At 36.2% G+C, this 17,609-nt stretch overlaps 1 protein-coding gene and 1 long non-coding RNA gene across 2 annotated transcripts; both read left to right on the top strand.

Moving 5' to 3' along the window:
* The first annotated feature begins 1,411 nt into the window (after positions 1 to 1,411).
* Positions 1,412 to 6,249, top strand: LOC104604642 (Aldolase-type TIM barrel family protein). The gene is made up of 6 exons (XM_010269079.3): positions 1,412 to 1,894; positions 2,509 to 2,721; positions 2,852 to 2,947; positions 4,102 to 4,247; positions 4,531 to 4,750; positions 5,735 to 6,249. Exons 1-6 carry the CDS (start codon positions 1,760 to 1,762, stop codon positions 5,942 to 5,944), a joined length of 1,020 nt encoding a protein of 339 aa, XP_010267381.1. The 5' UTR covers positions 1,412 to 1,759; the 3' UTR covers positions 5,945 to 6,249.
* Positions 6,250 to 12,267: 6,018 nt separating this feature from the next.
* Positions 12,268 to 14,066, top strand: LOC104604651 (uncharacterized). Its single transcript, XR_736441.3, has 2 exons — positions 12,268 to 13,305; positions 13,470 to 14,066. It is a non-coding gene; the product is annotated as an uncharacterized LOC104604651 (long non-coding RNA).
* Positions 14,067 to 17,609: the final 3,543 nt, after the last annotated feature.

The raw sequence follows: 17,609 nt of genomic DNA, 5'->3' as shown, positions 1-17,609 counted from the left end.
CTCTTACATAATGGTGCATGCATGGGAGTTAATCATAACCCAACACCCCACTTACATGGGATTGGTTAGTTAAGTGGGCTGAGGTGAGAGCCTTAATCCTTGGTTATAAATAGCTTTGCCTAGGAAGAAAGAGTTTCCTTTGGGAGAATCATATTGCAAAAAACTCTCACACCAACACTGAAGATTGAAAGCAACCACAAGCTCCTACAACCTCCAGCAATTGCAAGATTAAGAGAGAAGAAAGAAGGGGAAAGCTTTTTCATTCTCTAAAACACACTTGGATTCAACCTCTTCCAAGAAGATCAAGCCACCATAAAAGGCCCTTCTTAGAGAAGCATCATTCATAGTCGATCAAGCGCAAAACCCGGAGTGAAGAAATTTACATTAAATCTCTCAAAGCACCAAAACTAAGGAAATTTACATCAACACTTCAAGAAGTACGAGAAACATGTCAACGACGCTCGTCTTCGTCGAATTCGATTGTTAATCAAAGGTTACTCACGTCATCGAGCAGAAATCAAAGAGAGTTCAAATTCCTTGTATTTTTCTATTATAAATTTATTTTTTATAATTTATCTCCATATTTTTTGTTAATTGAAATACACGAAATTTGTATCAACATACCCATTAAATTAAACAAACACCGAAAACATTTTCATATTTTTTTTCTTGAATGAAAAAGGTTGAAGTAACAATTAGTAGTATTTTCAAGGTATAACAGTTCCTAGACCAAAAGGTAAATATTAATTAATGGTAAGGACTAAGGATGAAAGTCTTGGCTCCAAATTCCCAGCTACTTAGTTCTGAATCATTTGTTGTATAAATTTCTCTCTCATTTTATTCAATTGTTCCAAATATTAGGGCTGGAAAAATGGATTAGATCTATTCTAATTCAAATCTAACTTGTTTAAATCAGAAATAAATAAAATTCAGGTATTCATTTAATCATAATCATATCTTTAAAATCTCATTATATTTGGAAACATGACCAGTATTAATCCGATCAAATCAGATAGTATCCGTTTCCATTATATAACTATATAAAATGTATTTTTCTTATGTCACATTTAGCTTTATACTACGGCTTGTAGAGTTTCAAATCGGATATTCTATTTTGCTTTTTTTCTTTTTTTTGGGGGGGGGGGGGGTGGGGTATACAAATGATTTTTACCCAAAAACAGATATGTAAATGAACAGACTTCAAATCTATACTTCACATGTCAAATTTGGATTTCGCAATCCTTGTTGCATTGGGTTCGAACGTACGTACCCACCCCTGTGGGCTGTGGCCCTGTCCGTCTCTAATTCTATAAGACAAATTTTGGGCCGACCTAGTGAGCCGTCAAAAGATCGTGGCATTGGCCCGGAGTGGCTCGGTTCGCATAACCTTTTTAGACTTTTGGCTGATCAGTGGATGGTGGGGGGGGGAGGGGGAATTTGTTGGGTTAGCCGTCAGACAACATGTTATGCAGAATATCGTATCGACTTTCAAACTTCAATTTCAACTTGAATCTTTCATTCAACGTTAACATTTGTTCACCAAACACGATTCTTGTTATGTCAAACAACATCGCCTAATCACCTGCTGCTCCACCGAACTCCTTCAAGCGAATTCATCAAAATCGCCAAGGCGTTGCGCTCACTATTCACCTTAAAACGCAACCCTCTCTGCATTAAGACCTTCAAGTTTTGAGGATAGAAGAACTTCCTTCGTTGAAGATAAAGGCATAAAGCTTCTCTTTGTTCTATCCAGAGAGAGATGGGTTGGAGAGGGATACTGGGGTTTGAATACGGAATTGTTCAGGCCCCGTTGGGGCCAGATATTTCAGGTCCGGAGCTTGTAGCTAACGTTGCTAATGCGGGTGGGGTCGGATTACTCAGAGCTCCCGATTGGGTTCGTTTGTCTTCACTCTTTCTTCCATTTGTATTCACTTTGAAAATAGAGTTAAATTGAACTTTTAATGCTTTAAGGATCTCGGATGATTCAAACATGGATACACAGCCTATAAAATCTCTATCTTTTTGTATCGTTTCCGTCTTTAGGTGAATTAACCATCTCAGTTTTGTAAACACATCTTCTTTTTGGCTCTCCTCAATAAAAGGTAAAATTGTTAGTGCGTAGTTGCTTTTAGATGATTCTTTGAGTTCAATCTTATCAATCGTCCAGCGGCCCTTTCCATCCCCCATCCCCCAAAGACGGGGGGACATGAAGTTCTCAATATTCACCATTTAATCATTTACAGCTCCAATCAAGAAACCGGTTTTCCTCTACAGGAAGATACTATTGCCCCGACATTGAATTGTTGAGCCATATGTGAAAAAAAAAGAGCTCTGGTTATTCTACCGTCTTAAAATATGCCTCTGAACATTGTTTAGCATTAAGATGCAGTTTACACCCAGAACTTTTCTTAACACCCAGAGCTACTGTGAGATGAATATATCTGGCTTACTTCTACTCCTATTCAATTTCAGCATACGAATATTGATATTCTCTTTTACTCGTGCCAGGAGTCACCAGATTACCTGAGGGAACTTATAAGGAAGACAAGGTCCTTAACGAACAAACCATTCGGGGTTGGTGTTGTTCTAGCATTTCCACATGAGGAAAATATAAAGGCCATACTAGATGAAAAGGTTGCAGTATTACAGGTTTACTGGGGCGAATTTCCAAGGCAACTTGTACTCGAAGCTCATCGGGCTGGGGTTAAGGTTATTCACCAAGTGAGTGGTTGATGCTCTACAGTTTCTACTGGCTGATGCAATTTGAGAAAACTAATAAGGTTTTTTCTTATAGACTAACCGATCTATAATTTTATACACTATCTGAATTATGCTCCTCTTAGCATTAAAGGTTGGTAGCCTTGAAGAAGCTGAAAAAGCTCTTAGTGCTGGTGTTGATGCAATTATTGTCCAAGGACATGAAGCAGGGGGACATGTCATTGGTCAGGTACCACTTCATATGCATTTAAGTTTATACCATATCCTTCTGGGTTGAGGACACTTGCTGATCATATTCAAATAAACAATCATAAGAAAGTTTTCTTAAGGCTTAGTTTGGAAGGAGTACAAATACAAATATGTAGAGTGCAAAACCTTGTATTTTGTATGTATTTGCACAATACATATTTGTATTTGTACTCCTTCCAAACTGAGCCTAACTGAATTGACATCATAAAGCTTATTTTTCTTTAGCTTTAGTCCATGCCTATGCTTACCCAGGCAGGGAAGAACTTTAAAGTATATCAGCACTCCACCAGGTTTTATAAGGGTCATTGTGACTTTTGTCTCTATATCTGTTTCTTTTACCATTAGTTATGTAAAATCTGTGAATCATAAATTGAATGTATTCACTCTGAAATCAGAAAAAAATGATTTAAGCTCTTGAGTAGGCAAGGCTGCTTCCTCACTTCTGCAGTGTCAATATGGAAAACCTTCGAGGCTTTCTGGTTGTGGATCAAGTAATACCTAATCATAAATTGAATGTATTCACTCTGAAATTAGAAAAAAATGATTTAAACTCTTGAGTAGGCAAGGCTGCTTCCTCACTTCTGCAGTGTCAATATGGAAAACCTTTGAGGCTTTCTGGTTGTGGGTCAAGTAATACCTAAAGGAATAAAAGAATCAAGCATAAACTATCTAGTGAATTAATCTTATTAATGGACAGTGCGCTTCTTTGATGGTATCTGTCATAGCCTATTAGCCTTGTGGTCCTCAGCAATCAGCATGAAGTTTTTGAGGCTTTGTTCCTATTTACTTTTTCTTTGTTGTCAAACTATAATATACTCGGCTGTTTTAATTGAAGTTAACCAAGGAAATGCAGTTTCTTTGAGTTTAGTCCCATTGAATCTGTTGTAGAACTTATGGGGTCAGTGATGAGGCCAATTATCAGATATCCTCATCAGTGTCTTCCAAAGACTTCCCATCAACAGTTCCTGATCATCAATAACATCATTTGTTGATGAAGAAATTACTTTTGTCCTTGATCATCTCTCCTGCAGCATGTTAATACCTTCACTAGATTTTCCTTTTGTTTTCTTCTATCTTCTAGTTTGAGTTACTGAGATTGTTATCTTCCTTGGGTTTATTTTACTCATTATTCAGGATGGATTAATAACACTGTTGCCAAGAGTAGTTGACATTGCAGCTAGTCAAGGTGTACCTGTCATTGCTGCTGGAGGTATTGTGGACGGACGGGGTTATGTTGCTGCTTTGGCCCTTGGTGCTCAGGGTGTTTGCCTTGGAACTAGGTTAGTGAGATTACATTTTATTTAGAAGAAACCTAAATAGTGGTAATGTAAGGAATAGCATGTTTATTATATGCAACATTATAATATGGTGATCATTCTGGAGAGAAATGATGAATAGGAAGGATGATTGTAGTACTCAATCTAGTCCAGTTATGCCCTAGGAGTCCTAGTTGAGACCCATTATATGATGGTTTTGGTAGGCTGTTCTTTAGAACATATTATGTAATCTTGATCTGCTCTTCAAATGGCCACTCCGAAAATATCTACTTCTCTTTAAATACAGGTTTCTGGCAACAGAGGAAAGCTATGCTCACCCAACATACAAACACATGTTAGTTGAACTAGACAAAACTGAGTATACAAATGTATTTGGCCGTGCAAGATGGCCTGGTGCGCCTCATCGTGTCCTGAAAACACCTTTCTTTAGTAATTTGAGGCCCCTCCTTGAGGATGAGAATGAGGTCAGCCAGCCAGTTATTGGTCATTCAACAATACATGACATGGTAAGAATCTTCCTCTCTTTTGAACTTGTAACAATTTTTTTCTTGCTTATTACTAATTTACTGCCAATACAATTACAAAGTTGAAAGCATTGTGTTTGTAACAGACATAAGTTGATAACTATCCACTGCTATGTCTTTTAGGAATTACAACTAACCACTAACCCACTTGGATCACCAAATAATATGCCATAACTCATATGGAAATGAAAATCCTTGTCGCGTTTTATCCAATTGAAGTTTAATTTTAATGCAATAATCACCTTTTCCTTCCCATTTGGTGCGGCAGGCTTTGTTTTACATACCATGACCTGGAACAGACTACAAACTCCATGTTACTTGGTCTACAGTGTTATATGAATATTAAAATTTTTGCAGAGCATTGTCGACCACAATGGTATAGCCATATAGTTTAGTTTTTCATATTAAATCATTTGTCTATAACTTAATGAACTACATTTTGTTTGGACTTTGTCAAACTCTTTTTTTTTCATCAAGTAAGAAGGTCCATATTGATAAAATCTGTATTCTTTGCCAAAATTAAGACATCACCCCCCAAAAAATACATTATTAACATTCAGAAGTATAAATTCAAAATCCATAATATCAATCAACTATGACAATCTGTTATACTTACTGAATGATAAGTTTATGCTTATAAGAATAATTTCCATCATATGTCCAAATAAAGAAAAAAACCATGGTGTTGAATTAGGCAGATTTTGCGTAGCAGGAAGATTTAGTGCAGGACACAGGATCAAAATGTCCTTGGCCTATAGCATATAGGCAATTTTTGAGTGATATTCTTTCTAAAGTCAAGCCCCCATATAGTTGGGATAAGGCGTGGATGATGACAATTCTTTGTAAAGTCCAAGTTTGAGTGTTATTCTTTGTAAAATCCAAGTAATATAAGAAGGGGAAGAAGAAAATAAGTATACAAGATCACTTTGTTTCCTGCTTTTGATTGAGTTTTGTCTCTATCTTCAGGGAAAAGAGATCCGGTTGCTTGCAGGTACTGTTCCAAATGTAACAACAATTGGTGATATTGAACGAATGGCCATGTATGCTGGTCAAGGTGTGGGCCTCATCAAGGAGATTTTACCAGCAGGTGAAGTGATAAAGAGGTTAGTTGAAGAAGCTCAGGTCTTGATCGGACAACAAATTTGTGGACCAAACCCAATTAATGGGGCGAAATAGCCTTCTTGTTAGTTTGGTGAATCATTTGTGAACCATAAGCTTGGTAAATTATCGGTACTGATGACTGAAATGAAGAATTTAGAGGTCGGAACTCCACTGAAGGGCTTGTTCAGTGGTAATAAGTTTTTACTCCTTATGTAATATAAAATAAATAATGACCCAAATGTTTTTTTTTTGGGGGGGGGTACTAATGCTTATTTAAATTTAAACGTATGGGGGGGTATGGCCTTGTGTAAGAAATATGCTGCTAATCTTCTTCCTTATAGTGGAACTGAAGGCCCAAAACAGAGAAATTCGTTTTAGAACAAGACTTTCCGTTAAACATCATTGATGTAGGAACTTGTTTATGCTGATTTAGGGGGTGTTAGTGTGGATGAGAAATTGGTGGGTGTGGAATGGTCCATACCACACCTTGTAGCGGGGATCAATCCACACCACACCACACCACAGTTCATAGCTATTCTGAACTGTGGACAAACTGTGTCCACGGGCGTTTTGTAGGCGTGGTGTGGACCAATCTACACCACACTTTTTGATTCCATGTATCTCATATACATTTTATGAATGATCTATACAGTTAATTATAAAAGGCATCAATGAATTAATATTAACTTTTATAAAAACAATAGTAAAATAATTAAAATTTTAAATATTATTTTATTGATAAAAACATTAAAAAATTAAGTAAAATAATTAATATTTTATTGACAAAAATATTAAAAAATAATATTTAAGCAGTTGATAAAATGTGGTCGACCGGTGGAGGAGAGTTGCAGCAGTGGAGAGCTTTCAGCGGGCGATGGAGACCTCCAATGGTAAAATGTGAAGCAGAATAGGGTTTCAAAGAGAGTGTGAAGCAGGGGATCAAAGAATAGATTATGGATGGGCCCTAATCACGATATTTTGCCGTTGCCGCTAAATTGCGGTGTGGACAGGACCAGTCCATGATATAGCGTGGACTGGGCCCATCTACAACTAGCTAAACCGTTGTTCATTCCGTAGACTAGACCGAAATGGTCCCGTCCACGAGATAAACACCAACCCTAACCACCGCCTTAGAAAGTCCTGTTCATGATAACAATTGTTGAGGATATTTATGGGCTGGGTTAGGCCGAGTTGTGTTTTCTAGAAACAGTTGTAAATGCTGACCGGTGGTAGCACACCACCGGAAAGAGGATGCAGCCTGTGTCCTGTGACAAGGCCTTATATGGGCCCTCCAATAGGTAGCACAGAAAGAGCTAAGCCCACGTTTAAACGTTTGTACAATGCAGTAAATAGTAATGCATCCGAGCCCAAGACCCTCCATTGGATCAACCTGGTCCTTTTGACATCTTTATAGAAATTATAGTTTATATATGGATGTCAATGTGCCATATTGGCCTTGTGATCCTTTTTGAATTGGTAGCCTGAATTGAGCTCAGTTTCAGAGGCTTTCAGCTAGTAAGGGTTTTTGTGCATGGGCCTACTCGAGCCCAAAAGTTGGATATTTTACACATACAGAAAGGGCATTGCAAGATGGTATAGCGCAATGTCCAACTTGTTTACCTTTCCACTCGTAAAGTTGTAAGGTACGACATAAATATCTTCTGAGTCAAGATTAGCAAGTAATCTACGCGCTAGTTAATTGGGCCACGTGTATGTCAGTGGCAGTAGTGGTCCCACATGACAACCGACTACCTGTGCAAATGGACTCGGATCTTTTGCCCACTAGAATTCTGCCCACGCCTACCCATAATACATTACCCGGTGAATTGGGAACATCTCCCCTGCATGATACCATGGGCAGACTTCTTGTGGAACATTACTCGGACTCGTGCAAATGCCCTTTTACACCTTTCTGAATTCTGAACCGTTGGATGGTTTTTATCAGGGAATCTCAAATCTAGTCCAAACGGCGAAAATCCTGAGAATCGATCAACAATAATCCATTTGTTAAGCGATCCAGCTGATATTGTGTCGTGTCGTAACAATAACAACAAAACAATCCATCAACCTTTTTCTAGTGCTTTTGTTGTAAATAAAGAGGCCCAATATGAGTCACAGTTTTCGTTTGTAATTTTCTGGCAGGGAAAAGGGTTTCAGCAGGACGGCTGGTCTCCTGATGGCGGTCACTGGTCAGATAGGAACAGTAAAATTTTGTTAATATTCTTTTCTTTTTATTGAGTGGGGTTCATATGCAACTTAGTGAACTGGATTTATGATAATAACCTAAATTTTCTATGGGTTCACCTGAAAGAGAAGTGAATATAGGAAGTCTTGTTGTCAATTTCTATCTATTTTTAAATATCTTTGAAATTTCTCTATTCATTTGAAAAGGTAGGGGATTTTTAGATTATCAAATAATGCATAATCGTCTGACCACGGTAGGAGTGAATATGTGCTCTCTTGGATGAATAAAGCCCCCTTTACCTCAGGCTGTGTGACACTTAGCCTCCTGTATCGTTTTGCTGCACTAACCCTCTTGTACTTTTCTATCATGATGTTTTTTTTTTTTTTTTTTTTATCATTTATATTTATATTATATATAAAAGTATGGATGCATTGTGATTTTTTAGGCTAAAATTATCTTTTATTTTTTCGTTTGAAGAAGAGCATAAAAATTATTTTATTATAATTTTAATGTCAGTTTTAATGGCTATTATAATGGTCATATTTTTATATTTAATCCATCTCTAATTGTAAGGGTTGAAAATGTAATTTCAATTATTACTTTCCACCTTATTTAATACTCTTTCATTAAATCTTATACTTAAGGTATTAAATCTCATTTTCTCTTATTAAATCATATATGTTTAAGTTATTTTTCACTAATAAATGCTACTAATTAGATCTATGACAATATTTTTAACAATATAAACCCTATATTTTAAAAGTGACTAAAAAACAAAATCATTCTTTATCCAAGTGGTGGCTAAACAATTCAACCATTTGAATCAAATTGATCAACCTATAAAGTCATACTTAAGTAATAAAAAATTTAAAATGGATATAAACATAAAAATTTACAAAAAAGTGTAGAAAAAATTAGACACATTTATAGTATTTTTATTAATCAAATTAAAAAAATAAGTATAATAAATAATAATTATTTTTATTGATAATGAAAATGAAATACATAATTTAGAACTGACCAAAAATGAAATATAAAAATTAATAATAAATAGTTCAACTTTTGGGTTAAATGTGTTAACCTTTAATGTCATAAATAAATAATAAAAATTAATAAAATAAAAATACAAAAATGAAAAAAAAACTTAAATTTTGCAAAAAAAAAAAACATTCAAGCACATGTATAATGTCATGTATTTATCATATTATACAAAAAGTAAGAGTGGCATATCATAATTATTTTTACACACACAAAAAAAATTGAACATATCTATAATTTTATATTTACACTACAATTAAAAATAAGAATAAGATTGTAGAGCTTTCTTTTGACTAAAATCAAGTTTTAAAAAACTGACAGAATTGAAACCACTTCGGCCTCCAGTTTCTGGGTCAGTGGCTCGACTATCCAGTTTGAGTGGATCACATCGCAGGAGGTGGTTGTCACCATGTTCACTGATCGTTGTTGCATAACCAACGATTGCTATCTCCATGTTCATCATCATTGCCACTACAACACCGTTTGGCCTCTTCTTATATCTCTCTAAATCCCTCTCAAATCCTAGATTGTTTGCTTCATTGGTGTATCTCAGATTTTAATATGAGATTGGTGTTTAATCTCTCATCTCTTGCATCAATTTTTCGATTTTTTCATTGAAGTTACAATTTTTTTTTGCTATTATAACTTAAAAAGAATTACAGAAATGTGAAAACTCAAAATAAAAAAATGTAAAAACTAAAACCATAGCTAATTTTGACTATTAATTGGGTTGAACATTTTAACGGTTAAACAGTCTGGGCCAACAATTCTTTAACCATTTCAATGTTTTTTTTTTTTTAAATAGTGATTTAGGGCCAAAATAGAACCAATGACTTGGTCGATTCCTGGGCCAAGTGGTTCAACATTCCGGTTTGGTCCGATTTTTAAAACAGTGACTAGAATACCCATTTTTGAATTTAGTCCTTGTTTAGTTGTACGGTTTTAATTGTCAATTGAACTACTATTTTTCACCTTATTCAATTCCCTCTATTTAAATCTTACATTTTTTTTTTATAAATGAATCAAAAGTTGGATGAGGTGAAAAGTAGTACTTCAAGCTTCATAATTCAATTTGATTATCATATATTTGGATGAGGTATTTATATAATCAGATTTGAATTTTGCACCTTGCATCTAATTAATAATAAAAACAAAAAACAATATAAAAAATAAAAACATCAAATTTATAGAAATTTGTATATTATTATTATTATTATAATTATAATTATCACCATGTAAAATTACCACGTACAAAGCACGTATACACTTATTAGTTTCATTAAAAGGAGTTTAACATTGTGAATATTAAGTGCATTGTTGTACACTCCTAAAATCTAAAAATGCCTTCGTCTCTTTTAGAAAACCATTTTGATCCTTTTTTTTCCATTTTATACCCATATATTATGACTAAAAGAGAGATGTCTAGTCATGAATACCTACAATTTGGAAGATTAAAGTAGTCTCTTTTGGTCAATGAACTAATCTCAACCATTTATGTGATGTACTAAAATTGTGAATAATTCGACTGTCCAAAAACAATGTATTGAATCACCATTTTAAAAAAATCTATATCAAATAAAGTTATGCATAAAATAAACCAAAGATCTAGACCATCAAAATAGTCTTTTATGATTTGTCAATTGATTTCATCCGTTCAAGTTATTTACTTAGATTTCAACTAGATTAACCCATCCAAATAAGAAATCAAATCAACAGATATAGGATTGATTAATGCAAATAACGCACCAAATTAACACAAAGATCAAGGCTGTTGAAGTGATTTCCCATAGCAATGAATTAATATCCTAATGATTACGAAATTAACCAATGATTTGGATTTTCAAAATGATAACCATAAATCATCATCCAACCCATATAGGGCATGTGTGGAACATACATGATAGTCACATGCAAGGGTTTGACCTTAAGGTTGTGTTTGAATTTGGTGGAAAATCCATTGTAAGTCAATAAAAATTTTTTTTTATGTAAAAGTTCATAGGTTTAAAATTTTCTGGACCATTGGAGATTTTTAAAATAAGAAACCACGTAAATGTATATTGATAATACTGATGTATCATTTACATTCACTTAAGATGACATCTGAAACAAACAGCTGAAAAATTGAATTAGGTATAGAGTTACCGATAATAAAATTTTATATCGATTCACATTTATAAATATAAGCCCAAATCTACTCCCAATAAAGCACTTCCAACATGCTTCCAATATAATGTATATATAAAATAGAAGAATTTAATGCATTTTAACTTAATTGTGCTTGGTACAATTTCCGTTTCTACTTAACAATTTGGGTTTATCAATACAATGTTTTAGAGAAATTGTGTTGTCAAATCACATAAAATATTCGCTTCCACTAAAAAAATATACTGATGGGATGAGAGTTGGCATTTATAGAGGAAAGGATCAAATTCCTCAAGCAGCAGCTATGGTAGCAAAAGTTGTATAAATAAACTCAAAGTATTTTTCACCAAAAAAAACTTGAAGTATTAACATTGCAAAGTAAAAATGATAATGGTACGTACACAACCAAACTCGACCTCCTACCCACGTGGCCCTACAGCCACACATTTGGGACATCTCTCGGAAACTTTCAGATGTGCGGATGGAGTAGTACGTGGCATGTGGGTAGGGTTGTAGGAAGAGTTTTTGAGTTAGCAGCCAAAATATGCCAACTTCGGAGTTAATTAGCAGTTTATTTTTCATTGTGTCCTCTTCGATCAACGGTCAAAGCAACCTCACTCTGGATCGCTTTCATCTGAGGAATTCAGAATAGTGGAAGAAGAATAAGAAGAAACAAGTAACTCAACAAAAACTTCTACTGATGTTCTGTTCTTAAGGCGTTAACCTACGCAGCTCACTGGTACTGCTATCTCTGTTTGTCTCTTCTCTTGTATCTGAATTCTGATCAGGGCGGTCTCTGCAACATTTTTTTTCTGTCATCTGTGCTGTTTGGTTGACTCACTAATTACGACATGCAACACTGAATGCTGCAAATAAGAAGCGTAGGGAAAAAGAAAAATTGCAATTAAAAACGTAAATACCAGCAGGGTGGCTCAAGCTTGAAGCTTGGAGGTGAAAAGCCTGGTCCTGTTGTTGTTAATGACAACACAACACGTGAATCAGTCAACTCTGGTTTCTGTTCCCTCCCATTTAGGCCACCCATCACCATTCACCGCCCCAGCTCCAGGCTCCAGCAGCTCTCCTGTAGGGGTGAATAGGTTACACTTTAGCGAGTAGGGTAGGGTGGCAATAAGCTGAAAATGTTGGTCCACCCGTGGATGACCGTATCACCACCTGTATCCATTTACATGATTTATTTGTTCATACAAGACAGCCTTTTGTACTATTCAATACACTAAAAAGTTATAGTCTTGCTTTGCTTCCTTTCCTCCTCATCCTCTCTTTGCTCTCCATCTCCTTCACTCCTTTACTCCTTCACTCCTTCACCTTTTCTGCTTCATTCAATCCATCATAGCGTCATCGCCCCTTATTCTATTATTATTATTATTATTATTTTCTTTCAAGTCGACTTTAATTTATAGGGAAATGGACTGCTTTTTTATCCCTATTTAATTTGTTTTGATCTAAAGGCTAAGGAAAATAAATCTCTAGCCTTTTTCAACTCGAAAATTATAAAGCCCCCCATAAGCCTCTCGTTTTCCATACAGCTTCTGATAACCAGCCTGAGCCTGCCTCAAGAGGGAAAGAGAAGAAATATTAAAAATGACAAGCCCGTGTTCTGCTCTTTGCCGCTATCTATTATCTAAGGTGGATTCTGCTCATTTGTTTTCCTCTGCATGCCCTGTTCTTTTCACTGATTCTCTTCTCATCAGCTCAGACTTATGATCAATTTATGCTACCCTTCTCTGCCTTTCGTAATTCATCACAATTAAATGTAGCTTCCACCAAATCTCTCTCTCTCTCTCAAATAACCAACAAAAAAAAAAATATTGTTCTTTGGTTCCTGCTCTCTGTTATGATCTTTGGTTAATTTTGGTTCCTGCTGTCTGTTAATGATCTTTGGTTAATTTTCAAGGGTGAGATGAGATGAGATGGTTCCATGACCATGAGTTTTACTGTGAACTCATCAAACCTCCTCTACAGAACTACAGTAATCCTTACAGTTCTCCATCTTCTCAATTCTCCAGCTTCTTGTGTAGATCCCCAGCGGCCCCCTTCTGTCTCTCTTGAGGTAAAAGTAAGAGTATAGAACCGACTTGAGTATCTTCTGATTTGTTATTCTGGGTGTGGGTCGGTTCTCATCTTCCTGAATTAATTCCAGCTTCTAACCTTCCATCATAAGTGATATGTTTATTTAATGGAGTTGCTTCTTGCTTGTGTGTACTTACTGTGTAGGGTTTGATAACGGAAGAGAAAACGAGGCTGGGTTCGACCCCTCCAACTTGCCATAACAAGTGCAACGAGTGCCACCCTTGCATAGCGGTTCAGGTGCCAACTCTCCCGGAACGCAACCGATACCCACCCAGTTTTGGGAGAACGAATCCTATGGGCTACTTGGAGTCGTCGCCATCGGCGGGGGGCAGAAAGTTCGCCAATTACAAGCCGTTGTGTTGGAAGTGCCGATGCGGCAGTCGACTATTCAACCCTTAGAAGAGTGGATTCGAGGGTCATATTGAGCCTGAGCCTGAAAATGGAGATGGGTTTCATCTTAGACTTGCAGAGGAGACATGCATAAACTTGTAATTTGTGATGGTCATGTAATGTTCCTCAAAATGGGTTTCTTTTATCATTGTTGACAGTTGTGTCTTACTTTTGCTTTACTATTAACTTGTTGAACAGGGCCCCTGCCTCCCTTAGGAATTTATTTTTAGTGGCACGGCACATTAATTCGATGGGAATTTACTGTATCTTCTTATACTGTATAGAAGCTGTAACAGGCGTACTGTGTCTCATTTAATCATGGCTGCTTAATTAAGATGGGTTTTCTTCCTCTGCTTTTACTTGTTTTGCGATTGACGATAGCACCCTGCCACCCTTCCCCTCTTTCTCTCTCTCCACACGCTATAGAGTATATACATCCTATGATGATCTGATGTGAAGGGAGCTTGAAAACTTGAAATGGCCAGTATTCTTTAACATTTGCTTGCTTAGAGATTCACTTGATTCTGTTACAAAATAGTTAGGCTATTTCCATCTCAAAATCAATAGTTTATAAAGGATTGTGAGTTGTGACTACTCTGGCCCCGTTTGCTTTTCATTAACTTACGTGGGCAAGTGTCTTTTTAGAAAAGGCTTATTTGTATAAATATATTTATCCATATTCTTTTATTTCTCATGTAAATAAGGCAAAGAGTCAATGATTATTTTAGTCGTAAAAATTCATTATTAAAAGGAACATTTTTGTCCCATTCAAGTGTTGACAACTTCCCCAGGTCGGAAAGTTATTTATCCACCTAGGAGATGGGGTAAGTGATACTTAGGAAAATAAACTTTTCCTAGTCTTCACATAAATCTAAAAAAATAAAAAATAGGATTCTTGGTTTCCCCCCTAACAAAATCCAGAAAAAGAACTCCCCCTCTGTGAGAGGGAAGTAGCAACCAGCAGAGTGGAGGTTGAAAAAGTACATAGGTAGATATATGTATGTATGTGGTGGCACTCATGCATCCCGATCAGGATCATGAGCCACGACACGCATGACATAAATGGTGTTTTGGCATCAATGTTGTTGCTCTAGAAAACGGTGATACATCAATGCCACGATGGAAAAATCGGTGCTCTAAAAAACGGTAACATATTTAAAATCGTTTTTCCATAAAAAATGGTACTCCAAACCATACCTTAAAAATCAAGAAGGCATGGCCTGGAGAAATGCTGAATTCAACATTTTTTCAATTTAGAATTCACTACTGCCAACAAGAACATGATGTAAACTTTTTATAATGGATACCAATACTGAAAACAGACATAAAACACTCGTAACAAAACAAACAGAAGGGGTTGTTAGTGTCTCAGGAAACGTCCTACAACGCTTCCAACCCAGACATATACAGCAGCCAAACATATACTATATTGTCACAACTCATAACGACTGAAATCTGAATACATGCATCTTAAACCAGCTCGCTGAGGCCCGGACTTTTCCTTCAACCGCTGGGTCAGCTGGACCACCGTGGCTCAATCCTTTTTGGTCAGGAATTATCAGGATGCTCTGACATGTTGATCCAGTCCTTAGTTGTAAGACATGAGAATCAGATATATGCAGCGTGGCCAGGAACTCGCATTAGTCGGTCCATAACATACGTAGACCCTCCGGCCGGTCTGTAAAAAATCCAATCCACAATACTTTTTCCGGTGGAAAACAAAATCCACCTAGACTGCATTTGGCGTTCCTTATTTTAAAAGGACTTATCTCATTTTTCTTGTTAAAATCAGGCATTTTAAATATAAAAAGAGATAGATCCAGCCTTACATTGGGCCGGATCGGAGTCACACCCAAACACTAGTCCTGAATGATAGAAATACTTTTTCCGGTGGGAACGACAGGAACAGGATATTTGAAAATTGGAATGTGATCTTGGAGTCTACTCAGCTACGACGTCTGCTTTAACCACGGACAGACGTGTCATTTCCGTCATATCTGGTTTAACCAAGGACAGAGGTGTCATTTCTTGAAGATATTAGTCTTGTGTGGACTTGTCAAGTCTGTCTTATGTCTTATTCTCTCTTTCCATCTTAAGGATGCAAGTCGAGAAGGCTGGGTCCAGTTTTAAGTTCAATCTAGGTAGGTCAAGCCCCAATTATACAACATTATGTTAGTTTGGCTGTTCAATGAAGAGCCATTGATTGGAAATAAAAATCAGGGTTGATAAAAATTTAACCAGCATCATGACTATTTTAATAGGATAACCATTACGTAGAGAATTTGGATGTCCACATATTCATGTTTTTAGGGTAATTATCTCTTGTATATAAGGGTAAAATAGAAATCTATGAATTTGCTAGATTGGCTATCAATCCATTCAAAGTTGTATTATTAATAGGGTAGATTTATAAATAAAAATCAGGGTGTTCTACCAAGAGAATTGATCATTTTCATTTTTAATTTTTTTATTTAAATATTTAATAATGGTTAATAGATATAATGGGGTATCTGTTAGTTTGGCTGTTCAACGAAGAGCCATTGATCATTTTATTTTTAAATTTTTTTAAAATAATGGGGTATATTTTAATTTGGTTTTTTGTATTATTAATAGGGATAAAATTAGAAATAAAAATCACGGTGTTAGTTTGGCTGTTTTATATTATTAATAGGGATAAAATTAGAAATAAAAATCAGGGCGTTCAATGATAGAATTTTTGGTTATCCATGCAGCCAATATTCAACACCTCTCCATGTTGAATGCATTTTTCAAAATGGTTTCTGTATCCATGATTGAATATCTGTAAAACATTAAGACTATGAGAAAAATCAGACTTCTCCAATTTCTACCATTGTTCAAATGTTCAGACTTCAAAGTTTAGACATCATTTGAGTGTCTTTCCTGTGTTGAGTAGAGGTTTTTGTTAAACTGTTAATTAGTTCTGTTTTGGGGTGGGGATCTCAATTTGAATGTCTTTCTTGTGTGTTGGGCGATTGATTGATTTCATATCAGTTATCACCCAACCCAGTTGTTTCCTCTTTATTCTGTTCAGTTCATAAATTATTATTTTTTATTTATCTTGAATAAAAAGAGAAAATAGATTATAACCACATTCGAGAATCTGAGATTAGTGAAAAAAAGTCTCAATTCCAATTCCATTAGGCCCAGAACCTCGGCCTAGGCCCAATAGGGCCCGGGCCTGGGCTTGAAAATTAGGCCCGAGTGCCGGGCTAAGGCCTAGGCTGAGGCCTGTAACATTGATGCTAAGCCCAGCCCGGCCCATGATCAGGCCTATAAATTACCCAGAGGTTGAAATTTGAAATAGCTCCATATTTTATTGAGAAAAGTAGGAATACACACGATGCAGAATTCTGAATTCCAGCCACTCCCTACAACTAGCCCTCTCCCCCCTATAAACCACATCCTGTCCGTGAATTTGGCATCAATTCACGGTCAGGATGCATTCTCCCTGTACTTTGTGGCTAATAAATTCTGAGCTGGGCTGATTGGTACTTCTCCCTATTTTATTCGCTCAATGGGCCATCAGACCATTGGGCTTTTTTTGATAGATTGGAAATGATTTGGGCTTTTCAAAGTTTTACCAAATAAATACAACTTCTAACAAATTTATGTGGGGCCCAGCTCGAAACATCAGAAGCCCGAATTAGGGCGTATGCTGGCTTTGCGGGGCTTTTACCAAACATAATTTATAGGCTTTCCATGTAGAAAGCCAGTAGCCGCTGCCTGAAAGCTCAAGCCCTCCTAAGACGGGCACAAATATGTCTTTCCGCGCTTGTTTTTAACGGCTTTAACGGTTAATAACGGTAGGTTTATAATCCATAGAATAGCCATTAAAATTAGGGAGACGGTTCAGCCCACGGTCTGAATTTTTAG

The sequence above is a fragment of the Nelumbo nucifera genome, chromosome 5 (assembly GCF_055504915.1).
Source record: "Nelumbo nucifera cultivar China Antique chromosome 5, China Antique-T2T, whole genome shotgun sequence".
Lineage (NCBI taxonomy): Eukaryota > Viridiplantae > Streptophyta > Magnoliopsida > Proteales > Nelumbonaceae > Nelumbo > Nelumbo nucifera.
This window is presented reverse-complemented; position numbering and strand designations above follow the sequence as displayed.

Bases quoted from the DNA above. Each gene is read 5' to 3' on its own strand.
- LOC104604642 (XM_010269079.3), top strand. From the start codon at position 1,760: ATGGGTTGGAGAGGGATACTGGGGTTTGAATACGGAATTGTTCAGGCC. The intron at 2,722-2,851 runs GTGAGTGGTTGA...TTAGCATTAAAG, and splicing joins GGGTTAAGGTTATTCACCAA to GTTGGTAGCCTTGAAGAAGC. The intron at 2,948-4,101 runs GTACCACTTCAT...CTCATTATTCAG, and splicing joins GGGGACATGTCATTGGTCAG to GATGGATTAATAACACTGTT.